We start from the raw sequence: 27,087 nt of genomic DNA, 5'->3' as shown, positions 1-27,087 counted from the left end.
TTTTCATTAATCTTTTGTATGAAGTTGTTCTTGAAGTAATTATTTCCCTTTATAACATACAGTAATCATCAACTTTATCATTAACAGAATAATGGTCATTGTTCTTTTTATTACTGGGTAACTGTTACTGAGGACTTACTGTGAACTAGCTTAAGTGCTTTACATGTGATACATTTAATCCTCATAGCAGCCTATATTATCCTTGTTTTACTGGTGGGGAAACAGAAACTTAGAATCCTTAACGAATTTGTCATACAGCTAATAAGGAGTAGTGCTGGAACCAGAACCCAGGTCTGATTCCATTTAGAGCTGGAGCTCTTACCCGCTTTGCTTTACTGCTTCTCTAATTTGGGGAGCCATAAACAGAATAAAAGTAGAATTGACATTTATGTATGTATGTATGTATGTATTTTTTTATATAAGTTTATTTATTTTGAGAGAGGATCCAAAGCAGGCTCCGTGCTGTCAGCACAGCCTGACATGGATTTTGACCTGAGCAGAAATCAAGAGTTGGCCTCTTAACCAACTGAGCTACCCAGGTGCCTGAAATTGACATTTATTAGTCAGTAATTGGGTGCATAATTAGTTCTCCTTTGAGATTTTTCTTTGTTTTATCTTAGGCATGTCTAATGCATGTCTTAGGACAGGGTAGTATAATATAACAAAAATTAGATTTGAGACTCTCTGTAGATATTAAAGTGCTGATTACAAGGAATACATGTGTATTTATAGAATTGGAGAATAAGACCACATCACACCTGTTAGGATAGCTACAATCAAAAAACCCCCACAAAACCCCTCAACCAGAAGATAAGTGTTGGCAAAATATGGAGAAACTGTAACCTTTCTGCGCTGCTGGTAGGAATGAAGATGATGCAGCCACTGTGGGAAATAGTATGGTGTTTCCTCAGAAGATTGAAAATAGAATTACCAAATGGTCTAGCATTTCTGCTTCTGGATGTATATCCAAAAGAATTGAAAGCAGGGTCTCAAAGAGATATTTGCATTTCCTTGTTCATAGCACCATTATTCCTAATGGGCACAACGTGGGAGCAACCAAGTGTTCATCAACAAGATGAGTAGATAAAATATGGTATAAACATACAATAGAATATTATTCAGCCTTAAAAAGGAATGACATTCTGACACATGCTACGATACAGATGAACCTCGAGGACATTATGCTAATTGAAATAAGTCAGTCCAGGAAAAAAGACAAATACTATAATGATTCCACTTATATGAGGTATTTAGAGTAGTCAGATTTGTAAAGACAGAAAGTAGAATCATAGTTGCCAGGGGATAGGGGATAGGAGAATGAGGAAGAGTTGTTTCGTGGTATAGAATTTGGGTTTTGTGAGATTGAGAATGTTCTGGAGATTAGTTTTACAACAATGTGAATATACTTAACACTACTACTCAACTGTTCAGTGAGAAATGGTTAAGGTGGTAAATTTTATATTCTGTTTATGTTAAATTTTACCACGATTAAATTTTTTTTTAGAGAATAAGATTAGTGTGGACTAGAAGCAACTTCCTGTGTTCTAAAGGTGAATAGTGATAATAAGTTACACTTACTATATTCTTCCTATACATTCTAGAAGCATGATTTCACTTGGTTATTCAATCCTTGCCCTCTGAAGTAGGTACTAGTATTATCTTCATGATTAACCAAGGTGAAGAGAGGTGATGTGGGGGCGCCTGGGTGGGTCCGTTAAGCATCCAACTCTTGGTTTCGGCTCAGGTCATGATCTTGGGGTTCGTGAGATTGAGCCCTGCATCGGGCTTTGCACTGACAGCATGGGACCTGCTTTGGATTCTCTCTCTTCCCTCACTCTGCCCCTCCCCTGCTCATCCTTTCTATCTCTCTCTTTCAAAAATAAATAAATAAATTTAAAAAAAAGAGAGAGGTGATGTAACTTAAGTTTTTGAATAAGTCAGCAAGTAGTGGAGCCATTTCAAGGCAGTTTAATTCCAGAAGCTATGCTTATCCATCATATATGCCCCCCCCCCCCCCGCCCGGAGAATGGTTAGGTATGTTTCTACAATACTTAGCTGTTAAAAGTGTGTTTTTGTCTCCAAGTTTGAATGTTTTGCTCTTTTGTACTATTACAAACTTTTGAAACTTTTATTAAATTTATTGTCAGCTGAATTCTCCTATTTCATATATGCAGATAACTAAGAAAAGAACATGAATTAGATAATTGCATTTTTATTGCTGAAATGATGCCTATGACCCTCAATTTATATCTGTTCCTGCAGTGCCGGATTAGAATAACAGGAATTATTTTAGTTGGACTGCCTTAGGACATCTGGTGAATATTCATAATGTTAAAGGAATACTAGATGAAACTTTTTTTTTTTATGTTTTACTTATTTTGCGGAGAGAGAACATGTGCACATTAGCAGGGGAGGGGTGGACAGAGGATAGGAAGCGGGCTCCTTGCTGGCAGCAGAGAGCCTGATGTGGGGCTCAAACTCACCAACTATAAGATCATGACTTCAGCCGAAGTCAGATGCTTAATCGACTGAGCCACCCAGGCAGGAAACTTTCCCCAGAGGAAACTTTTCAATGAACTAAGACTTCTAAATCTATCTAAAAACAGCAATCCATTAGATATGTTATCACTGACTGTGAATTGTGGTATTTTATTTCTTTCGAGCACTCTGAGTGGATAGCACTTTATTGAGATACTTCATCTGGCTATTGCTTCTCATGTATGTAGGGAACTTATAATAGCACATCTTCAGTTTTCAGTCTCCTTTCCTATGAAAGAAATACTGTTTATCTCTTGAGATGTTGAGGAGAGTTCTGTGGCCTGGATAAGGTAGATCATGTAGCTATTTTGAAATATTTGGATAATGTACATTTATTTGGACTTAATAGTTGTGACAATAAAAGCAAGTTATAGAACTAAAACCGTTCTTTGTAGGTTGCAGATTTGGATGATGAATTTGCTGACTTGGTTTTAGGAGAATTTAGTGAAAATTTTGATTTGCTACCAGCTGAAAAGGTAAATTTTATTATTCATTTGCTTTGATGAAGTTTTACTAATTGGATGTGGTTTGATTTTTCTGTCTCAGGTGTTTAGTTTTTTTCAACTTTGCATAGCATTAGAAAATGCTGACTTAATTAGGAGAACATTAAGATAAAGTCACTATTAATACAAGTGCTTAAATAATGGTAGTGATTTACTGTTTTCAGATATGCTTTACAAAATCAGAAATTGAGTCTTTTTTACTCTTATTGAGTCAGTACAAGTTACTCATTCCTTCTTTGCAGTGCTTTCCTTGTGATCATTTCTTTAGTAGGGAAATTACAGGTGGAAATTTTATATTGAAAATTTACTGGTTTTATAGACTACTGCAATGATTTTTCTTATTTTTTCTGACAGCGTTTTAATTCTTACTAGAAGCTCATTACAGGTCTTTATTTATTTATTTTGTTTCCTTTTGAAATACATTAAACCAGAGAAGAGGCATATAAAATAGTAGTAATAATTGAATTAGGACAAATTTCTTCAAGGCATTTCTGTTATTTTCTGCTAGGGACCTTCCCCTATGAATTTGGCAAACAGTCTTTATTTTTCTTTATGAAACGAGTTACCAGGTAAAGTTGTTTTTTGTTTGCTTGTTTGTTTGTTTTTAAGTAAACTCTGCCCAACACAGAGCCTGAACTCACGCACCCAGGGTCAAGAGTTGCATGCTCCACCAACTCAGCCAGCCAGGCGCCTCCCAAGTATTTTAGGGGGATTATATATATGTATATAATGGGGTCCAGATTGAGCACAGAAAATGTACTTAGTTATTTTTCACAAAAAGAATTAAAGAAAAACATGAGTCTCAAGATTAAGTTTGAGACCTTTGAAGTTAGGAATGGAAAAAAGTACTTTTCTTTTGAACGAAATGCCATAATTATCGAAATATGTTATCGTTTAGTATTTGAGCGCTTAGATGTGATGTTTGTTGTGCCCTGTAGTCACATACCATGGTTTCTCTTTTCAAAGAGCTTATGATCTGAGGAGGAATTGATATACCATTCTCCTACCAGTAGGTTGCAAACACACCCATGCTTTTCTTCGTTTTTGAGGTCTTTCAAATTTGATTTCTACCCTGATTTTTCATTTTTCTTTGGATTTGATTTTTTTTTAAATTTATTTATTTTGAGAGAGAGAGAGCACAAGGGGGAAGGAAGAGAGAGAAAGAGAGAGAGAGAATGAATGAATCCCAAACTCTGCACAAATGCAGAGCCCATTGCGGGGCTCGAACTCATGAACTGTGAGATCATGACCTGAGCCGAAATCAGGAATCAGACGATTAACTGACTGAGCCACCCAGGCGCTCCTGAGTTTGATTTAATGTTGGTCTAATTCCTTTGAGGAAGTTGTAATTCATATATATGTTCTTAATTTCTGTACAGGTCCTCTTTTAGACAATCAAGGTTAAATCAGAAGTATGTTTAATTCATTTATTTGAGAAATATTTTTAAATACCTACTTATTTTAGGTACTTCTGTAGTTTCTGGGGATTTAGCAATGTTTTATGGGACTTATTATAACGCTCATGTAGATTTTATATTCTGGGGGATAAGGACACAGACAATAAACCATTAAATATATATCCAGTATACCAAGTAGTGATTAACATTATAAAGAAAAATACAGAAGAATAAGGCCATGAAGAATGATGGAAGTGTGCTGAGTGGTTCTGTTTTACATGGTTGGTTGGCGAGGGTGTCTAATTCTGAGATACTTCAGTTGGAGCCAGTATACTGCACACAGAATACAGTACTTCTGTCTCTGCTTTATAGCTCCAGACTGCAATTCGCAGAGTAACACTGGCTCAGACAGCAGTGCCTGTGCTTTGTGGAAGTGCCCTGAAAAACAAAGGTGTCCAGCCCTTGTTGGATGCTGTTACTGTGTACTTGCCTTCACCTGAAGAGCGCAACTATGAATTTCTGTAAGTATGCAGTACAGATTAAAATCTTATAGCCTCGCAAAAGCGGGAAAGTAGGTCTTGTTTCACAAAGAGCATTTGAATCACCATTTTTGAATAACATTGGTGAAGAATATTGTTATAAATGATGTAGAGCTATATAAATTTTTACTTGAAAGGGACATTTGTTCGCATGTCTTATAACCTGCTATATTTACAAATGGAGCTAGAATGTGTGGCTGTCATCTTAGTTAAAAAAAACAAACAGTATAGTGGAGTTGTTTGATAAATATTCTGTAGATAAATTTATACTAGATTTCAAGATTTTTAAAAAGCTCAAAATATTTTGTGGTTTAAGGGTATTGTTTTACTTCTGTTGTCACTAACAGCTTTGTACTTGGTAATAAATCCTCTAAAATCCAAGTGACTATTCAGGCAGGAATGGACTTTGTTTAATCCTTTAACTAGGACATTAATCACTTTTCATATCTCTCAATTGGAGAAGCATTAATGGTAAAGTGATTATGGGCATGGACTGTGTACTCCTTGGATTTAAATCTGAGCTCTCCCAAGTTGTTTAACCTTCTACCTGTAAAATACAGAGATTAGGACCTATCCTATTGGATTGTTACAGGAATCAAACGAGTTAATACTTATAAAGCAAATGGAACAGTGCCTACCTAGTATATGGTAAACTCTATATGAGTATTTGCTAAAGTTAAAAATTGGAGGGAATTAGGGATGAGATGGAGAAGTTCTATAATAGGAGTGTCTCACCTACTTTGAGTCATGGGCTCTTTTGAAACTAATGAGAACATGGAGCTTTTCCTCAGAAAAATGTGCCTGTGAACAAAATTTGGCAATTTCAGAGGGATTCAGGCTTTCTGAAACGTATCAGTGTGCACCAGTTTAAGGACATCAATCTGTAAGAATTGTAGATTTCTATGATCATGCAACTGGAGAGAAGGTGGGAGGACAGAGTGTAAGTAGTAGTTAGAAAGCACCTATACATTTACCCTGTACAGGTTTTTGTGAGAAGGTATATTCTCACAAAATAGGAAGGTATACCTATCCTAGGTATATTTTTTGAGGAGTGAATTCTAGGCAGTGAAATTATTTGCGAGTAGACGTAATATCTGGGAGAGAATCCATTATTTTTAATTTTGAGCAATTAATGATCTCCATTAAATAATTTAGTTTTGTGGAGGAAGAGAGGTAGTTAGTACTGACATAATTTAATCAGCCAGAGTAGCTAACTAGAAGATATGAGGGAGGACATTAGGGTTAAGTTTGCACAGTGATTCTGATTTGATCTGCATAGATATATGGGAAGTGTATTTTAAAGGCCTTTCTGGAATGTCTCAATTTTGTAGGCCATGGTATAAGGGTGACTTATGTGCCCTGGCATTTAAAGTTCTTCATGACAAGCAGCGAGGACCACTGGTGTTTATGCGCATTTACTCCGGCATGATAAAACCCCAGTTGGCCATCTATAATATTAATGGAAACTGCACGTAAGTAGAAGCTTATAGGTTCTGTTCTTTTTTTTAATGTTTATTGTTTTGAGAGAGAGTGAGAGCAAGTGGGAGTGGGGCAGAGAGATGGAGAGAGAATCCTAAGCAGGCTCCGCCCGGTCAGTGCAGAGCCTGATGCAGGGCTCAAACTCATGAACCGTGCAATCCTGACTGGAGCCGAAACCAAGAGTTGGATGCTTAACCAACTGAGCCACTCAAGCACTCCAGAAGCTTAGTTTATTTTCTAAAACTGTAGTCATTTCTTTAAAAATTCTTTTACTGAAATAAATCATGGTTTTTACAGGGAGAGAATAAGTCGTCTTCTTTTGCCATTTGCTGACCAACATATAGAAATCCCTTCACTGACTGCTGGTAACATTGCTTTGACTGTTGGCCTTAAACACGTAAGCGACCAGATGGTTTCTCTAGGAACTATTAGCTTAAATGTTTAATTAAAACCAGGCATTTTGCGGTAGCAAAAACCCACAAAGGATCCAAATAGTCATCAATAGTGGGGTAATGAATATTGTAGCATATTCATCAACATGGTTGAATCTCAGAAAGAAAGAAAATTATAGAAGACTGTAAAGTGTGGATTATGTTCATGTAAAATTCAAATCCAAGTGAAAATACACTATAGATACATACCTGTGTTTTAAATTTAATAAATATTTTGTTATTCTCATTGGGTATTTTACTTGATCGTTGCTGACAATTTAATCTAACCTTATAACTGATCCGGGTAATAACTGAAGATATATTGCCAATGAAGGCTTTATGAGGGCAAGGACTTGGGTTTCTTTTGTTCTCTGTCCTTAGTCCCTAGATCAGTGCATCACATATAGGAGGCAGTCCATGACTTGTCAGATGAATGGATGAAAATAAGTTGATGCTGTGTATGTTTTTGGTAAGGTAAAACTAAGGACATTTCATTTATATATGGATTAAATTGAATACATTTTCTCATTAAACTTTGGTGTATTTGGCATTTAGGATAGCCATGGTTACTTTGAACATTTTTTAACCTCTTTATGGTTAATTGCAGGATTCAAGATCCTTTAGTATAAAATGTCCACAGTCCAGATATAGGACTTGTAGCCTTGAAATGTCCTCTGTCCACCTGAAGGCAGGAGCTTCATGTACATATTTGAAGGAGTTACACAGAGACGTTTGAACTATTGCTTCATTAGGAATATCTTTACAGAGAAGGAAATTGGCATGGAATGTTGTAATATTAAAGTTTAAAAGTGAAATTATAGTTTTAAAAAATAATGAGTCTGTAAGGATGCTATCAATTCTGCATGGTCTAGAGAATTCTGGTTAATTGCTTATTTTAGTTAATGGAAGATTTTCTGTAAAACAGTTATAGACATTTTTACTGGTGGTAAAACTCTTAAAATGGACTTCTACAAAAATTGACCTATTTTGATATGATTGAAAATTTAGGAAGGTACATTTGTTTTACCAAATGAATTTTGAATGTGTAGTGAGTGTATGTGAGAGAGAGAGAGAGAGAGAGAGAGAGAGAGAGAGAGACAGAGAGTGTGTGTGTGTGTGTGTGTGTGTTGTTAGAATTTATTACAGCAGTATATTGGATAGAATTCTTACACAAGTTATATTAGCTTTACCTATGCAAAGTTGCAGTGAGCTTTGTGAATTTGTTCCTGTTTTAAGTTCTGATGAAAGTGTCACATTGGAAGTTTTCATATTTCGTGATTCTCGGTGTAAGCTGAGTGCTCACTGAGCCTGTCTTGTTCCAAGAGCGATGTTTGCTTACAGACCGCCACAGGAGACACCATTGCCTCATCCAAGTCCAGTGCGTTAGCCGCAGCTCGTCGAGCCGAAACAGAAGGAGGAAAAAAACATAGACGGAACAATGAAGCCGAAAGACTTCTTCTGGCTGGGGTGGAGATTCCAGAACCTGTCTTCTTCTGTACCATAGAACCCCCTTCGGTGGCTAAGCAGCCAGGTACAATAGTTTTGGTGTATCAATTAACTAGTAATTAGATACAGTTAGTAATTTAGATACAGATAGTTATGTTATGCCCTCAAAAGATTTCTCACATGATTGAGTTCAGTTTTATCAGAAGTCATGGGTATTACTTGGGATTAGTCTTGTTTTCTATTTAAGATGTTTTGATTTTTACATGCTCCTTTTATTTATTCTTTTCCCACATGTTGGCCATTTTCGACTATCATCATCTTCCTTGCTCTGGTTCTTGTGGTGCTGTCATTGGCATCCGAAGTAACTGGCGTCAGGATTCCCCTTCCAGTTATAATAGATTAGACAGTTAACAGTTCAGAAGGATTCATTTTCTCATCACCATTTACAAAATGCTCCTTTTCCTTGCTTTTTGGCTCAACCTTTAGAACTCAGTGAAGATATTTATATACTATGGTAATGTTGTTTGACCTTTTTGAGTGTTGTGTACTCGTGCTTTAGCCTGTTTAAGTTCTCAGTGGCTCCTCATTACTTATATATAGCACAAACCCAGACTCCTTTCTGTGGTATATAAATCTCATGATTTCAGTTGTATGATTTCCAATTGGATTTGGTTGCATATTACAGAAAACCCCCAAGTAACAGTTGCTTTAATGACAAAAGTTTATTTCTCTCTCTTGTAAAATGTGCCTTGGGTTGGGAGCCCAGGGGTTAGAGGGTGGCTCTACACCATCATCAGGCCCCCGGGCTCTCGTTTTTCTGCCCTGCCTCTCTGAGTCTGTAGCTCCCATCCTTAGTTATCACAGGATGGCTGCTAGCACCTCTGGCATCATGGCCGAGTTCCTGAAAGAGACATGGAGTAAGGAGGAAGAAGATGTGTCCTTTTCCCTTTAAAGACTTCTTCTGTGTCACTGGCTATTACTTAGACATCTGGCCGCTCAGTTGCAAGGAGTTTGGTAAATGCAGTCTTTTAGGCAGGCGGCAGCAGAATAGAGAGGAAGACCACTAGCAATCGCTGACACCAGCCTTCTTGCCTGGCCTCGTTGTTTGAAACTTCCTCCTTCATTCTGAACCCTCATCTTTCACCAAAAAAAAAAAAGTAAGACAGAATAACGACTCACACCTTACACTTCTGTAATAAACTAGTTCCAGTTTTCTGAAGATACCATGCTCTTTTTGCATTACTATTTCTTTTCATTTGTTCTGTCTTGCATTATAATGGCATAATGCAGTTTGTCTACCTGGAAGATGTTCACTCTGTAATTAGAAAATCTCATCTCAGGCATCACTTCTTTTTGAGGCCCTCACTGAATTCCTATATTAAGTTGTTGAAGGACAAACCTAGTTCTAGAGGTGGCATTAGAAGCTATTTTTTCCCCTTAAACAAGTTGGGCTCACAGATGATGGAAAAACAAAAGCACCCATTTACTGCCTCCCATGTCTTGAGTACCAAGGGGAAAAGAAACAGGAAGATCCCTAGACAAGTAGGGGTTCCAGTTCCTCACCATTCAAGCTGGAGTTCACATGAAAGAAGTGTGAATACTGGTTTAAGACAGCCCCCAAATACTGAAGGAAACTGGGTCTGTTCTTGTCCAGTTGGTAAAGGTACAGCAATGAAATTAAAACAGGTATAGCAGCAAGTTTTCTTGTCACCTTAAAATGCCCTGAGACCAACTAAGGGTATAGTCTTGACCCTAAGAATCTGGCTACCCAGGTTGATGTGTATCAAAGTTGACCAAACTAGTTATATCAGGGGTAGCCAGGCATTTAAGAGCAGGGGCTGCCCAAACAAAATAATCTGACTTTTAAAAAATATATTTGAGGGGCGCTTGAATGATCCAGTCAGTAAAATGCCGATTTTGGCTCATGTCATGATCTCGCAGTTAGTGAGTTCAAGCCCTGCGTTGGGCTCTCTGCTGACAGCTCAGAGCTTGGAGCCTGTTTTGGATTCTGTGTCTTCCTCTCTCTCTCTGCTCCTCCCCCGCTTGTGCTCGCTCGCTCGCTCTCTCTCTCTCTCTCAGAAATACAATAAACATTTAAAAAATAAAAAATAAAAATATTTTAAAGTAAATTTCATATTTCAAACATTGTGAGTACATAAATTCAAATTGTGACATTGCAGTTAAGTTGCACCAGCTCATTTTAAATCTAGCGCTTCAGCTTTTAACTACTTGAGGAAGAAAAGTCTGGGGTCCAAAGTAAGTCTAGTTAATGGGCATTAGCTTAGAGGTCCGAAGTCCCACAGGGGATGGGACTTTATAGAGTCTCCCTTAGACTTCTTTCAAGCAAATCTACCTTTTCTTTATTCTGGCTCTCCATTGTATTTACCCCATGTTCCTATTATATTGACACTCTGTCTTATAATGCCCTCTTCATCCCAATAAACTCCTGAAGGGTAGATTCGTCATAAATATTTTTGAATGAGTTTGCATTTTACAATAAAGTTACTGTGTTTTCATTTCAAAAGCTACAGTGTCATAAGCATTATTACTTTCTTTGAATAGGTGCTTAAAAATAAGATACTGTGGGGGCGCCTGGGTGGCGCAGTCGGTTAAGCGTCCGACTTCAGCCAGGTCACGATCTCGCGGTCCGTGGGTTCGAGCCCCGCGTCGGGCTCTGGGCTGATGGCTCGGAGCCTGGAGCCTGTTTCCGATTCTGTGTCTCCCTCTCTCTCTGCCCCTCCCCCGTTCATGCTCTGTCTCTCTCTGTCCCAAAAATAAATAAAAAACGTTGAAAAAAAAATTAAAAAAAAAAAATAAGATACTGTGTAAAATAATGCCTCTTAACCTTAATGGGCATAATATATTTCTTGAAATTCTTGTTAAGTGCAGCCTCTGATTCAGTACTGGAACCTGATATTTTGTCTTTCTAACAGGCTCCATATCACGCCAGTGTTGCTGGTTCTTGGACCTGACTTTGGGATGTCAAGAGTCCAGAAGAATACTGTTCAATAGAAATATAACATCAACTGTAATCTAAAATTTTCTTAGAGCTACATAAAAAAATAATAAATTGGCAAAATTAATTTTAATAATATATTTAACCCAGTATATCAAAAATAGTATTTCAACATCTAGTCAATATAAAAAATTAATGAGCTATTTTACTTTCTTTTTTTCATATTTAGTCTTTGAAACCTGGTATGTATTTTATACTTAGAGTATATGTCTGTTTAGACTCCTAATATACTAATTACATGGCTAGTGGATACTACTTGGACAGTGTATATCTAGAAGCGTATGTCCCTGGAATATAAACCAGGGTCCCTGGAATATAAGACCACTTTAAATGTGTGGTAAGGTTGGTTCATGAATCCGTTGCTCAGCTCTTTTCTTTAGCCGCACTTCATGTCTGAGAAACTTCGAACATCTTTTGTAGAGGGGGAGAATACAGTTAACAGCTAATTGATTGTATTAAAGTATCACTTGACTTTAGAGGCTTTATTTCAAATAATATATTCTTGTTTCCTCATTGGGTGTGATAATTCATCATAGAGTGATCACATTAGCATCTCTTTATTCATGGGGTAATTTAGTTTCCTTTGCCAGTTTCTCATTGCTTCTCTTTCTGAAGGCATTTTGCTTTCTTGTCTTTTCCTAGATCTTTGTGAAATACAATCAGATGATGTTAGTGGCTTCCCAGTGCAAATTCAAATTCTGCAGCCTGGCCTACAAGCCCTTACATGATGTGATTACCTGCTAATAGCCAGCTACCATCTTGTTATTTTTCTAATAGCAAACGATTTCTTGCACAGGCATTTTCTCTGGTATTCTGTTTCTTCAGGATTTTGCATATATGGCCATTCTTTATTTGTGTCTTGATCTAACTTACCTTGGGGAGGCCCTTCCAGATCATTCAATCTTAAATAACTTCCCATCACTTTATCACCTCGTTTTATTCACTACAAAGCATTGATGCTGTTTGAAACGTTCTTTTTGAAAATTTGCTTGCTCATTTTTTCCCCCACTAGAACATATGTTACATTATCTAAAAGATGAAATGTAAAGATAACATTTACTGTTTATCCCCTAGATTTGGATTATGCATTGAAATGCCTTCAACGTGAAGATCCCAGTTTGAAAGTGAAGCTAGATGCTGATTCTGGACAGGTTCACATTTTATTACAACTTTACTTCCAGAAATCTTTCAATAGTAGTATTTGTGTGTGTATGTGTTTCTGTATTTAAATGCATATATCTAAAACAGATTGGTCTATGCCCCCGAAAGAAAAAACCTTCTCTTTTGGTTCTCCGATAATACAAATTTCTGATTATCAGGTTGACTGTCAAACTAGATAGAAAAATTTTCCTTACTTCCTCAATATAATTAATTACGCCTCACTTCTTTAAACCACTTTTTAATTTTTTTAACATGGAAGCTTTGCACATTTGCGTGTCACCCTCACACAGGGGCCGTGCTGATCTCTGTATCGTCCCAGTTTTAGTATATGGGCTGCCAAAGTGAGCACATAAAGACCACTGTCATTTCAGTTTTCCAGAAGACAGCCTTTTGTGAAACTTTGAAATAAAGTACAACCCCAAGACAAAGCCTTAAGCTTCTTATGCTCCTAAGGCTTATAAACCCGGCATACTAAAGGGAGGATGCAAAGGTGCTTTTCTTGTCAGTTACATATAAGGTGGGGGGAGAAGTGATGACTAACAACCTAACACTGTGGGAGGAAGTAGAGCTGTAAAGTAGGTGGTAAGAAGTTTGTGGATATTACATTACAGCAGAAGAACACATGTTCATTGTGTCTTTTTAGGAAGGCAGGGTAAAGTTTGTGTAAGATTTTAGAACAAGTTCCTTTAGAAGATTAGAAGATTATAAATTTAAGGATAAACTAAGGATTTAGTTAATCTGAAAACTATGGAGTATTTATTTCCCAAATGCCAGCTAAATGAGGTAGTAATTTAGTTTAATACTGAAGGAGACAGCAACAAGCACTTAAACTTTTTTTTTTTTTTTTAAAAACTTTCATTTAAAAATGCCAACACATACTTTTTTTAAAAAATGACAAATAACACACACGGGTTCAGAGTACAGAATTAAGGTGTCCCTTTTTTCCATCTTAATTTACACAGGTAAACAACTGTGAAAATGTGAATAGACTTTCACACTTTCCCAAATGTCTTACGCTGTGCTATGTTATAAACCACAGTTTATTTTTTCCAGAGATATATACAGATATATAACAAGTCATTCTTTTTGTATTATTCTACAACTTGCTTTTTCCAAATTCACTACTTTAACTTTAAAGTACAGCAATTGAAACAAAATAATCCTTTTGTTTGTTTGTTCCTTATAATTACAGCTCTATTACAGTGGAAGGATAAAATTAGAGCCAGCCAAAGGAAGAAACAAATAGGGCAAAATCTGGGAGAGTTCTAAATGCATTATCTTCCTTCATCTTCAGGGATGTATTAACCCTTTTGGTAAAGGGTATTGCCAGTCAGGGAGGCTCACCCCACCCCTCCAGAGTTTTTATTAAGGCTTGATTACATACTGCTCATGTGGTTGACCTTTAGTTTCCAGTACCTCCTGTAAGTTGAGGCTATTACCTTGACTTTCCAGGTCGGAACAGATAAGGCTATTCTGAAGCGCACATCATAAATCACATTGTTACACTGTCTCGTGGACAAAATCCCCCAGACAAGTAAAGACACTTCCATCAGGCAGCATCCTGGCCTAGAGATTACCTACTAGTAGCTGAGGGTAAGGGCCATACCTCTTTTTGGGTGCAGTTAATTCTTTACTACATAGATGGCATATGAATAAGACTGAGCAAATATGGATTCCTTGCACTATACTCTTTCATACACAAACACCTTAAGGAATAACTAGTGTTGTAAAAAAATTTTTTTAAAAGCATGTCTTGATTGGTTTTGATAAAAATTTGGCTTGTTCTAACAAGGGCCCTAAGTAACAATGAAAGATCAAAGATAAAAGATAATTTCACTGTCAAATAAAGGTCCAAGCTAGTCTGAAAAATTTAACTAGTCACAATACTGTAAGGGGCCCAGGATGATTGGGAAACAAATGCCAATGTGGTTGGGAATATTTGGGGAAAAGCTTATCCTCTTCACCCCCCAAATAACAAGATGTCGCTTTCATCCTTAAGACAGTTGCTTACATTTCCATTAAGACAAGGGCTTTATCCTTTCTTTAAAGGTATAACCCAGAAGTTGCCAACATCAGTTACACTCATGTTTCATTGGCCAGAACTAAGCTATATGGTTGGGAATATAGTCCTGGCTAGATGCTACTTGCCTAATTAAACTGTCATGTAATAAAGACAGAATAGCCTAGAAATTTACTTTTAATCGACCTATTATTCCACTCAGAAAAGAACAAAAATGTTTTGAGGAAGAACCAAAAAAAAAAAATTGCAGAGAAACTCAGTTTGTAATTAATGAAAAATAACATATTGATATAATGCCTTTATATAGTATTTTGTGATAAACATTTTTTCTTTGATCTTGGTTTTATTTTCCTGTTTTAACCAGACTGTCTTATGTGGTATGGGGGAGTTACATATTGAGATTATTCATGACCGAATCAAGAGAGAATATGGATTGGAAACCTATCTAGGGCCTCTCCAGGTGGCATACCGAGAGACTATTCTAAATGCAGTTCGTGCCACAGGTAAAATAAAACATTTAGGATTTGCTGTGTTTTTCTCTCTCTCCAGGATCTCTTTTCCAAATCTTTCAATGTAGTTGCATAAAGCAAGGTTCATATTCACTAGCGTCTTCCATCAGTGGGCATAGGTTTTGTGTGTGTGTATTTTTGTGTCTCTTTAGGATTTTGTTCTGTTTTGTTTTAAACCCAGCCCTATTCCTGTACCACTCAATACATCAAATAAATGATGAGCCCTCATCAAACAAACGTACTTTTCAGTGGTGGTCATGGGGTACAATAAGCCCTTCGTGTAGAGATATTTCACAAAAAGGATATCCAGAGGGCTCATGAACATATTAAAAGATTCTTCATATCAGTAATGATTAGGGTCATGCAAGTTATGAGATATTTTACACCAACACAATTGGCAGGGATTAAATCAGACAGCACCAAGTGTTGGTGAGATGTTGAGCAATGTAAACTCCTAAAAACTTAGGGTGGGAGTGTAAATTATGTAACCACTACAAAAACAATTCGGCAACTTCCTTGTGAAGCCAACTGTGTGCAGACGTTACTACTTAGCACTTCTCACATGCCTTAGAGAAACTCTTATACATGTGCACTGAGAGATGGATATAAGAATGTTCATAAGAACATAATAATAATAACCACCTCTGAATAGAAAAAACCACCCCAAATATTTATGGACAGAGAGTGTGTAAATGGTATTGTGTTCATACAACAGAATATTAAACAGCTGTGAAAAAGAATGAATTACATCAATATGCATCAGCCCAGAGGACCCACAGATAAGCAAAAGAAGCAAGTTGCAGAATACATAATAACAAATTCAAAACACAGCAGAGTGAACTATATTGTTTAGGAATACATGCATATGTAACATAACTAAGGAAACTCATAGGAATGAGTGATTATATCATGATAGTGATGGCTTTGGAAAGCTTGTAGGTTACTACTGGTAGTGGTCTATTTCTGAGTAGTTTTTAGGTTTCATAAGTTCTTTATTTTTAGCTTATTATAAAGAGAAATTGTAGACTATAATTCTTAAGTTTTAATTTAGGTGATGCATCACTCTATTACATGGTCACTAACAAAAATACAACATAGTTTTGTTTTAGTAATGATGGAGATTGGTGACTGCTGTTGGTTGTTAGCAAATGAGAGATACTGCTTTCAATCTTTAAAAAGTCACTATTTTGAGAAATCATAAATGCATAAAACATTGGAAGAATATGAAATTTAACAGTTTGTTGGTTAGTAGAGTTAAAATAGCTTTTTAATTTCATTAGATAAACCCTTTGTACTGTTTTACTGTTAAATAAAAATTTTATAATTAAAAGAATTTCAGTCACATAAGATATTTGAAAAAATTTAAATGTGTGATCTACATGTCAAAACTTGTGGGATCATCTGCCTCAACACATCTTAACCTTGCAGTAATATTAAGTGATTGAGAGCTGGTTTTTACATTGATAAACACAGAAGCAAATGCTTTCTTGATAGAACTTTTTACTCCCACATCTTTATGCTGTATTTAGTACCACTGTAATATTTTTTCCCACTTTATCTTCTATGAGACTTTGAGTTTGTTGACTGCAGTTTTTCCAGTTGTGGTACCTTAATACCTTTCCAGAACAAATCTCTAAGGTATTATATTCTATTTGTTTACAGATACCTTAGATAGAACATTAGGAGACAAACGGCATCTTGTGACTGTAGAACTGGAAGTAAAACCAGTTGAAACAGCCTCTGTTATGCCAGTTATTGAGTATGCTGGAAGTGTTAGTGAAGACCTTCCAACGGCTTCCCAAGAGGCCATTGAAAATGGGATTCACAGTGCATGCCTCCAAGGTAAGGTACTCAAATAAAGGTAAGCTTAGTATCATAATCAACCACTTAGTCACTCCTAATATTATACATTGTTTCTAACTAGGTACTGTTTTCTCACTACTCTTCCCATTATGTGTATGTTAGACCTGTTTCCATTGTCCCGTGGTCCTTAGATATTCTGGTGGGTTTTTGTTTTTGTTTTTTTTTGTTTTTGTTTTTTTTTTTACCAGTCTTCACTTTGTTCTTCTGTTTTGGGGGTTTCTGTGAATAGTTTCTAACTCAGACACACTTTCTTCAGCTGTGTCCAGTCTACTTGTAAGCCTATCAAAGATAATTCATTTCTTTCACTGTTATTTTTTATTTCAAGCATTTCTTTTTGGTTCTTCTTAGGACTTCTGTCTGTTCTTGCATGTGTTTTACTTTATCAGAGTCTTTAGCATATATCAGTCATGTGATACGATCATTCCAACATACTTACCATGTCTGGTTCTGATGCTTGTTCTGTATTCATATTGTGCTTTTGCTTTTTAATATGCCTTGTAATTTCTTCCTGATGGCCTAACATGATGTACTGGGTAAAAGGAACTGCTGTAAACATGGTGTGTAGTAATGTGGAAGTCACGTGTTGGGGGAAAGGAAGCATTCTAATCCATGGGCTTATAGTGAGCCCATGCCTCTGGACGGGGAACCACACAAGTGTTTTTTGTTTTTTTTCACTAGCCTCAGGTTGGACAGGATGGCTAGGGTGGCCTGGAGTTAGGTATTTCACCCAAGTCAGTTAGGTCCTGCTAATGCCCCTGCTTCTTAGGCTCTAGTTAACTAGTTTCCCCTGAGAGCAGGCCTTTGTAAGAACAGAGTGCTCTGGAGTATTTCAGAATGGTTTCTTTTCCACTCTGTCAGAAGTACAAAGACATTTTTCTCTGATACTTACAGGAAGAACCTGCTCGAGCTCCGGGAGGTACATCTCAAAAAATTATGGGGGCCCCCTTATGATTTATGACTGTGTCCCCCTGAAGTTTTTAACTCCCAGACTTCTCTATAGTTGAGGTTTTCCTGCTGTGGCACTGGTTCCTGGGCTGGTGAGGCTCTGCTCCAGGAAGCTGTGACTTCTTTGTTCGCCTGCCTCTCTGGTTTTGGTTTGTCTGGTTTGTCCTTTGTCTTCTCCTCTCTTATGGCTCTAGGAGGGGTTGCTTATTTTTCAGTCTGTTCTGCTTTATACCTGCTGGGACGGAGTGGTGACTTCTAAGCTGCCTAAATGAAGTGGAAACTGGAAGTCCTCTCCCTGTCTTTACTCCTCACTGCATATTGAGTGCTAACCTAAGTTTTTTCCCCTTGCCTAGGACCATTGCTTGGATCCCCAGTCCAAGATGTGGCAGTTGCTGTACATTCACTGGTAATTCATCCTGGTACCTCCACAACTATGATTTCTGCCTGTGTCTCCAGATGCATACAAAAGGTAGAGAATATCCTGTGGTTCTCCTTTTTGCTTTAGGGTGACTGTCCTGATAGCAGTGTGCCATTGCTCCACAGACATCTGTGCCTTGCAGTGCCTCACACTTGTATTGATGCCGTCTGCGCCTTAGAGTCAGCAAGAGTTTTTACCCTGGACAGTCTCTGATTTCTTAATCACCAGGGTTATATCTGTAAGAGGACCTAGGAAGTTACTGCTTAATACAGACTGCCGGGAAATATTCTCTGATTTTAGCAAAGAGTCAGGTTTCCTTAACTGGCATTTTTGGTTTCCCCATCCCAGATACACAGCTGTTAGAGGTGAGCTTTGTAGTTTAATTAGGGGACATTTTGGGGGTATCCTGGCCCAAGATGGACTATAAAGGACATTGAAGATGTAATATTAGTTTCAGTTTTGAGTTCACGTTTATTTGAATAAGATTACCGTAATCAAAGATCACTGAAATCTGATTAAGTCGCAGGGAGCCTGGTTGGCTCAGTCTAGTAAGGGTCCTACTCTTGATTTTGGCTTAGGTCATGATCTCAGGGTCATGAGATTAAGCCCCTCCCGCATTGGGCTACTGGCTGAGCATGGAAACTGCTTCTTAAGATTCTCTCTCCCCCTCTCTCTACCTGAACTTCACCTGCTTATGCTCTCTCTCTCAAAAAAAAAAAAAAAAGGTGAGACTAACTGATAATCCACATAAGCACCTAACTTTATCAAAGCATCAAGCAGTCTAGTCTTGGAACAGTTACTTACCTCCCATTATTTCCTTGAGTGTCTTGCCTCAGTAATCTACCAGAGCTGATTTAACTCACAGGATCTTAGTGTGCCAAATGTTGATTCCATGCATTCTTCTCAGCATGGGACTACTACAGTTTTATAAGTGACTGATTTGCAGTAAAACACTTGCTTTTAAAAGCCATTTTCTGAAATTTTGGACTGTGTCTGAAACTTGATTTTCTGTGGTCTTAACTGAATCTAGAATTATAAAGTTAATGTGAATACCCTAAGTCGCTGACTTAAGAAGGTACAACTTAATGGTCCTTTCATATGATTTCATTTAATTTTCATTTAAAAAAATCTATACATTCAAAAACTATTATTTAAATATTGTTTGCTGGGGTGCCTGGGTGGGTCAGTTGGTTTAGTGTCTGACTTCAGCTCAGGTCATGATCTCATGGTTCGTGAGTTGAAGCCCCACGTCGGGCTCCGTGCTAACAGCTCGGAGCCTGGAACCTGTTTCGGATTCTGTATCTCCCTCTCTTCTGCCCTCCCCTGCTCATGCTCTGTCTAGCTCTCAAAAATAAAATTTTTTTTTATATAGTTTGCCTAAGCATATAGTTAGAAGTATTATCTGGTAAGTTAATGATGCCTCCTGTATTTATTGAGCCTTCTTTGTTGAGCTTACTGTGCACTGCGATGGAATATGGATGTTTGTCTTCACCTAAAGGAGCTTATGATTTTACAAGGTAATTAAATATGGCCAAGTAGCCAAAATATTAGAGCAGACTGGGGGTCATAAAAATGGAGAAGTGGGGAATTAGTATTATTGGAAGGAATATCTGAGCTGTGGATTTTGGTAGTTGGACACAGGGGCATTCCAGACAGGGGAAGATTGAAGTCCCTTTAGCTGTACTCTCAGATGAAGGCAGAGTAGTAGTGAAAGACAGTGTTAGAAAATGGAATCAGACTATAGAGAAACCTTTAAAAACTACCCTGAGGAGTTTGAGGTTTGTTTTGAGAACAGTGGTGAAAAATTTAAAGTTTTTGAGGAGGGCATTATAATCACTGGAATACAGGAGGAACTAGAAGTAGGCAACAGATAATCCAGGACAGGGAATGGACTGGGTCTGAATTAGGATACTGACAATAGGAACAGAAATCTTAAAGCTATTTGGGGAAACGGAAGTTAGAGATGCATGTCCAGGTGAAATGAATATTATGTCCTCAACAGAAATAGGAAAGAGCACACAAGAATGTTTGCAAAAGGAAATAAGATTATCTTGGATTGCTGTGGGATATTTAGAAACTGTCCCAGAGCGGGGGGGAGGGGGGGCGCAGGTAGCGGGTACAAGGCTCAAGCACGTAGAGACTATAGTCTGTATCCTCAATCCAAAGCATTCAATTCTTTGCTTGCTTATAGTGTTTTCATTTTTACCTTCTCCCACTCTGTTATTTTGTTCTGAAAGACATTATGTGAAGTGGTACAAAGCTCTTGGTAAGAATTGCAAAAAGAGAGGTGTGCTGTATGTTTTGAAATTTCGATGATAAATGGGCATATACTCTTGGTTTTACTTATCTGGCCATTTTTCATGATTGTGCGGGTAAAGGGCAGGAGAGGATGGGAAAGGTGGTGACGTATCAGGAACAAAAGAATTTGAGGCCCAGAACCCTTACTTGACAATACAGGCAGTGTTAATGCCCCCTCTAAGGCCTTAAGTAATAATGAGAATCAGTGGGTGGTGGTGGAGCAGCGAACAGAGTGATGACCCGCTGCACCTGGGTAAAGGTGAGGGCACATTCCAGAGCCCCCTTGTGCGAAGTTTCCGCTGTAGATCTCTGTTACATCCCACCTAGTAACAAGAGGCTTAGACTAAATCAGACTTTTATTACTTTTGAATTCTGGCAGGCTCTAGCAGTAGGATAGCTTTTTGATTATTTTTTGAGGTTTATTTATTTTTGAGAGAGAATCCCACGCAGGCCCCGTGCTGTCAGTGTGGAGCCCGCCCCCACCAACCACGAGATCATGACCTGAGGGGAAAACCAAGATCCAGACACTTAACGGGCTGAGCCACCCAGGCAGCCCATTAGGATAGCGTTTTAAATCTGACCCACCGGTACTTACAAGTACTTACAGTGCTTGCATTTGCCATACCAGTTTGTCTGACGTAGTGATACTCTGAAAGACTGGGACCCCAATACATCTTACGTTGCTGCTACTTCCTCCGTTTTCTTCCAGTACTTGCCCTATGTGTTGTATTGGCTTCTGTTCGGTTTCCGTTTTACTTATGTGCTTATTCTTCTTGCCTTTTGTTGAAGGTGTTTCTGTTAACCTTACTGTAGTACATTTCTGGATTAGTCCTGCTATGGACTGTAACTGTAATAGGCATCAGGAACTAAACACGTGGTTTCAACAAATAAGATGTAAGTCTTTGATTGAAAGGGGAAAACCATTTTTTTCTTTGCACTGCCTCTGGCCACGTGTTCTTAGATGCTCTGTGTAATTAAGCAGCCCCTTGCCATGTACCTGATAGCTTCTAAAAAGAGCTCCAGGCTTACAAGGATGGGCACAATTTACGAATCTTTTTTAACAGAAATTTGATTTCCAATAAGGAAAGGGGAGTTAACAGTCTTGAATTTCTTTAGGCTCTGAAGAAGGCTGATAAGCAAGTTTTAGAGCCCCTGATGAAGCTCGAGGTTACAGTCACTAGAGATTACCTCAGCCTTGTCCTGGCAGATCTGGCACAAAGAAGAGGGACCATTCAGGAAATCCAGACTCGTCAGGAAAACAAAATTATTACTGGATTTGTTCCCCTAGCAGAAATTATGGTAGGTACTTAGTTACTGAAAAGAATACTGGGGATATTTATGCTGAACAAAAGTAGACAATCAGGATTTTGAACTGTTAGAGTGTTTGGATTTAAACTGTTATGGGAATCTAAGGGATTACCACAGATGGGAATCTAAGGGATTACCACAGGTAGGTGGGGTCATTACCATTCTCCACGCTTCTCTTCCTAAATGCTGAGACTAGGGAATACTTGTGAAACGTACCCACATTATTAACCTCCACAATATTTGTCTAGTATTTCCTGACAAGATGGTTCAATGAGAACTCACGTGAGTCTCATTTTCACCTTTCCTGATGATGATGAAAAGATTAGCAGCAGGAAGAGATACTTGAGGCTTAAATTTGACAACTGACTTCAATTATTTTGACTAGGGTTATTCAACTGTGCTTCGAACGCTAACATCAGGCTCAGCTACTTTTGCCTTAGAACTATCTAATTATGAAGCCATGAATCCTCAAGACCAAACTGTACTGCTCGGCCGGCGAAGTGGCTTGACCCAAGTACTTTGAGACTCCGGAGCCCCTATCAACTGCAGTTTCAGTAAGAAGAATTTTTATGGCTTTACTCAACTAACTAAACTGACAGTGGTACTGGAGTTGCCCATTCTATAATCAGATAGAGGTCCCATTTTAAAAAAGATACATCTTTTATTTAAAACAGTGCACCAAATCTTAATTTCCATGATTTCAAAATCAAGTTGATTGTAGTACAGATTGCTGTAGGTTTTGTCCCCTCCTCTTTTCTTCATTTAGGCTCATTTTTATGTTTTGTATTCATAGTCACAATATCCAGTAAAAAGAGGTTCTGCAGATATTCCCCGTCTATAGAACAAAGTATGAATTAGGTTTTAGATGGATATAATGCATCTTAAGAATAAACTAAGTTCTTTGAGAGCCTGAGTGGGGGAGGGGCAAAGGGAGACCGAGGATCTGAAGCTGGCTTTGTGCTGACAGCAGAGAGCCCAGCGTTGGGCTCGAACTCATGCACCGTGAGACTGTGAAGTCGGTGTGCTTAACCAACTGAGCCACCCAGGTGCCTCTTAAAGAAAAAGTTCAAATAATCTTTTCTCCTTTTGGGCATAATTCTGTTCGTGCAAAAATCAATTCCCAGTTTCTAAGTAAATCACTACTTGTTAGGTGACCTACAGTTCTTTTTATAGAAAACAAAGTTAATCATCCTGGACTTGGTAATGTCCTAACTTTCAAAATGCCGTACCTGACCATTCTGCAGCGGTGAACTGTCAGTCTGTTGTAGGCATTCCCTACACTTGTGATGTCTTCTGGACTCCAGAGTCTTTCACCAACGGCACTTGCCCGAGGCCTGTAAGTTAAATCACATGTCCCCCAAAGCAGTTTAAATTTATGTGTTCTGAAATTTCTAGTACTTCCCTACTTGGATGGAGAAGGAAAAATAAGGCACTTTAATTCAAATTTATCACTTAAAATTCCATACCATAATCTTGGAGTAAGGTTAGTTGCATCCACAAATTCTCCCCACAGACAAGCTTCTCCGCCAATGACAAGTTTTTTCTGTTCTTGAGAACCTACATTAAAATCATTGAATGGCTGTAAATGAAGTAGCTGCAGCTCCAACCTCTGACAGAGGCAATTACTGGTCCCCTGGTCAGTTCATGGTTTTGGCACAGAAAGAGGTAGCAAACATAATTCCCACAATGCTTGTTAGCATATTTCTACAAATTGGTATCTTTAATACTAGCACACCACTTTATTTTGGTTTTGTGCAAGCTGCTTTGGGTTCAGGAACCATTATTCCCTTGGTTGCCTAAGAAGAGTGTGCCAGGAATTCAAGTTGGAATACTAATAACTACTGCTCACTCCTGCCTTCGATATCTACCTCGTGGTACTAAAAAAGACTCAGTACCCAATTGATATTACATTATGTCAATTCCTAACAGACTTACATACTGATTCGAAACATTTTTTTTTTTAACACTACCATTCTTTAAGGAAATTTTAAAAACTGGATAAAGCAGAAGTGTTCTTAAGGAAGGGGGTCTGAGAGCTGAAAGCTCCACCCCTCTAAGACTACACAGCCTGAAATACAGGGAGCTAGACTACAGCCTTCCTTAAGTGTCTTAACAATTGGAAAGGCCAGTCAGTCAAAAGCAGAGATACAAGGTTAATGCAGACAAGCGTCTTTAAAATGTAAGGTAACAATGCTCAACAGTGGAAACGGAGATAAAGGAACCTACTTTTGAAGTTCTTTTATTCAGGCAAGGATATGGTTTCTTTCACAAATTTTAAGATGTATTGGGGGCCTTTTTTTTTTTCAAAAACATTATCAGGACCAAACATAAAAGGGAGGATAGTGAGTAGGTAATATCTGGATGAAAATTTCCCGGTGGAAGATTAAGGGAAGAAAACTAACAACCCCAGGTAATGAAAAGTGCTTCACTCACCATCAAAATGAAGAGGGTCCACTTTATAGTAATTTCTCCAGTCTTGTCCATAACTAATCCAATCTAAGTACCAAGGAGCAGAAAGGATCACAGGGAAGCCAGCTGCTGTGACTTCACGTAGTTCCTCACTATATACTTGATTTTTCCACACTTGAACAATTGTACCTGGCAGAAGCTATTAAAGTTACAAGCAATATGTATTGATCAGGTCCAACAATTACAGATGAAATTAAAAGTCCCAGCCCATGTTGCTAGGAAAATAGCTTTCTAAGCTTCTGGAAAAACATAATACCAAACGTTACTGGCTATAGGGCCTTAAAATTAGAAGTTTCATCAGTCTTGGGGCACCTGGGTGGCTCAGGTGGTTAAGCGTCCAACTCTTGGTTTTGGCTCAGGTCATTATTCCATGGCTTCATGAGTTCAAGCCCCAAGTGGCTCTGTGCTGTGTGTAGCCAGCTTAGGATTCTGTCTCTGCCCTTCCCCTGTTCTTTCTCTCAAAAAAAAAAAAAAAGTATCAACCTTAAGGTTGGATATTTAACTTCTGCCTATATATGACACTGTATAGGTATAATCAACTAAGGCTTCACTCCCATTTGTCCCACACTACCATTATTCTTACTTTGGAACTGTGAGGATGTCACTAACTCTTCTGGAAAGATAATAGTAGTAGCTGGATTTGAAATTCTCAGTTACCCAAAGGAAAATAAAAAGTGTGTATGTTGACAATTATTGCTACCTTCGTAAAGATTCATCTGTTTTTGTTTGTTCTACCCTTGTTTTTGTTGTTTTACTTTACCCCACATGGGACTCAATCCCACAGGATTATGATCTGGGCTGAAATCAACAGTTGGATGATCAACCTCCTGAGCCACCTAGGTGCCCATGTTCTGCCCTTGTGAAACAAAACAAAACTTCATGTGCTTCAACTTGTGACAAATAATGAGAATAGTGGGGGGAGGAAGATGGGAGACATGAAAGGGAGGCACTAGCGTTGGTCTACAGCTATTGCCTAACAAAAGTTTAAACTAAAAGGTAAGTTAATTTTCCCATAATGTTGGGGACAACTTCATTAGGGTTCCTTCCTTCCAAGATGTTAAAATAGTAAGTCTCTCGTATTATCAGAATCAAATGCAGTCTTCATACTTCTCACCTTCACGTGATCATCAAAAACCTCTTGCCAGACTATGGATCCCTTCTTTACAGTTGAAACAATACCCAAAAGCCTACCATTGGGGGAAAAAAAAAATTTTTCAGATCACAAGCTTAACAGTATATTTAAAGCATGCAGGGTTTCTATGAAGGACTACCATGTTGAGAGGTGCCTTGCACCTCAAGTTGGATCGTGACCCAATGTGGTTCCTGCTTTCCAGCACGTAGCTGGGGACATCACACAGCAGAGGGGTTTAAAAGTCATCTGCTGAATGAATGTGCTACGTACATCTCCAGGTGGGGAAGACATGGCAATTCAAGGTAATATACAAACCACCATCTCTGGTTATTTGAGTATCTTAGAATAAACTATAAAATTGCTGGCAGCTAGTCCACAAATATTTTCTAGTCTCTAGACAATTCCAGGTATTGTGCAGGATTAGAAAATTAGAATGTACTACACAAAAAGCAAAATAGGAATAAACAGCCACATGTGGCTGTGCTATCATACTGGACATAAGAGATCTAAAGTAGAAGAATGCTCCTGGAGTTAACCAAAGGGAATGAATTCCACAGGCTGGATGGTGATGAAGACTTCACAGGCAAAGCAGGACTTGGAACTGAATTCTTTGAACAGAAGACTGCTCAACATTATTTCCTCATTTAATGCAAAAGTCTTAGTCATAATGTCAGTGATTTAAAGAAAGCAGTGCATACTGCTTCCTTCTTGATTTTTACTTTGTCCAACAAGGTATAATATCTATCTATATCTATATATATATATATATATAGATAGATATCTATATAATATCTATATTATTATATAGATCTTTGACAAGGGATAATATCTATATATCTTTATATATAATATCTATACTTTCACAAGGGGTAGAGAGAAAATGAAAAAAGAGTACTAAATAGCTAAAACTTTTACAAACATCACAGATGAAATAAAAATAGAGGAGGCTTATAAGTAACTTACTTTTGAAGGTAGAAAGATTCTAGTCTTCTAAAATCTTTGCCAAAACCTTTCTCCTTCATGAAACCCTGGATTTCTGGATTAGACTCCCTTTAACAAAAAAAGTGATTAAAACTACATTAAAAGTTTGATAAACCCAATCTATTTAAAGCAGCATAGATCTCTATTAAAGTTTGTAGACAGAAAATAAGCCTAAAAACTTTATGAGTTACCCAGGTTTTTCATTACAAATAATTTTTTCCAGAAGCTGGTTACTTGTGAAAATAGCTTTCCCCACCTCTCTCCTCCAACTAAGGCTATTTGCAGAGGATTTTTGTTTAAATGTTTTATTTAATTTTGACAGTGTGTGTGTGAGCAGGGGAGGGGCAGAGAGAGATAATCCCAAGCAGGCTCCATGCTGTCAGTGCAGAGCTCATGACCTGAGCCAAAACCAAGTCAGATACTCTACTGACTGAGGCACGCAGGCGCCCTGCAAAGGATTTTTATTTGAGAAAAATCTCCCCCACCTAATCACTGCCTTTTCACCAAAGCTGTTCTTGTTCACTGTAGTCTGTTTCCAGTCCCCACGGTCTTTCACGTCTTGATTCTCCTTCCTAAAAGCTTTTATTCTCAAGTTATGTTGCTAACTTAAAACCTAGCAAGCAGAGATCTTTCC

The 27,087-nt window shown here is 37.9% G+C and overlaps 2 protein-coding genes and 1 non-coding gene across 4 annotated transcripts in view; 1 reads left to right on the top strand and 2 right to left on the bottom strand.

Annotated features, from left to right (window-relative positions):
* GFM2 (GTP dependent ribosome recycling factor mitochondrial 2) overlaps positions 1-27,087 on the top strand; it is a 74,546-nt gene that overhangs the window by 37,109 nt on the left and 10,350 nt on the right. Inside the window, exons 11-21 of the mRNA XM_047087925.1 lie at positions 2,934-3,014; positions 4,811-4,959; positions 6,309-6,449; positions 6,754-6,853; positions 8,229-8,418; positions 12,424-12,500; positions 14,895-15,033; positions 16,702-16,881; positions 18,201-18,316; positions 21,680-21,862; positions 22,257-22,425. Of these exons, the coding sequence (XP_046943881.1) occupies positions 2,934-3,014; positions 4,811-4,959; positions 6,309-6,449; positions 6,754-6,853; positions 8,229-8,418; positions 12,424-12,500; positions 14,895-15,033; positions 16,702-16,881; positions 18,201-18,316; positions 21,680-21,862; positions 22,257-22,394 (1,494 nt within the window). The 3' untranslated portion in view covers positions 22,395-22,425. The remainder of the gene's footprint in view (positions 1-2,933; positions 3,015-4,810; positions 4,960-6,308; positions 6,450-6,753; positions 6,854-8,228; positions 8,419-12,423; positions 12,501-14,894; positions 15,034-16,701; positions 16,882-18,200; positions 18,317-21,679; positions 21,863-22,256; positions 22,426-27,087) is intronic.
* On the bottom strand, positions 12,756-12,859 carry LOC124523407 (U6 spliceosomal RNA). The gene has a single exon (XR_006964991.1). It is a non-coding gene; the product is annotated as a U6 spliceosomal RNA (small nuclear RNA).
* Positions 22,513-27,087, bottom strand: part of HEXB (hexosaminidase subunit beta) — a 31,489-nt gene continuing 26,914 nt past the window's right edge. Inside the window, exons 9-14 of one of the 2 annotated variants that reach the window (XM_047087938.1) lie at positions 26,436-26,522; positions 25,455-25,527; positions 24,305-24,479; positions 23,338-23,428; positions 23,101-23,205; positions 22,513-22,706 (exon numbers count right to left, since the gene is read on the bottom strand). In XM_047087938.1, coding sequence (XP_046943894.1) covers positions 22,646-22,706; positions 23,101-23,205; positions 23,338-23,428; positions 24,305-24,479; positions 25,455-25,527; positions 26,436-26,522 — 592 coding nt within the window. In that variant the 3' untranslated portion in view covers positions 22,513-22,645. The remainder of the gene's footprint in view (positions 22,707-23,100; positions 23,206-23,337; positions 23,429-24,304; positions 24,480-25,454; positions 25,528-26,435; positions 26,523-27,087) is intronic. The other variant, XM_047087948.1, reaches the window with a different exon arrangement.

This window comes from Lynx rufus, unplaced genomic scaffold, assembly GCF_022079265.1.
Source record: "Lynx rufus isolate CCGP_SWC_20201006 ecotype Redwood Valley unplaced genomic scaffold, mLynRuf1.p SCAF_1, whole genome shotgun sequence".
NCBI classification, from domain to species: Eukaryota; Metazoa; Chordata; class Mammalia; order Carnivora; family Felidae; genus Lynx; species Lynx rufus.
Note: the sequence above shows the minus strand (reverse complement) of the source record. Positions and strands in the feature narration are given on the sequence as shown.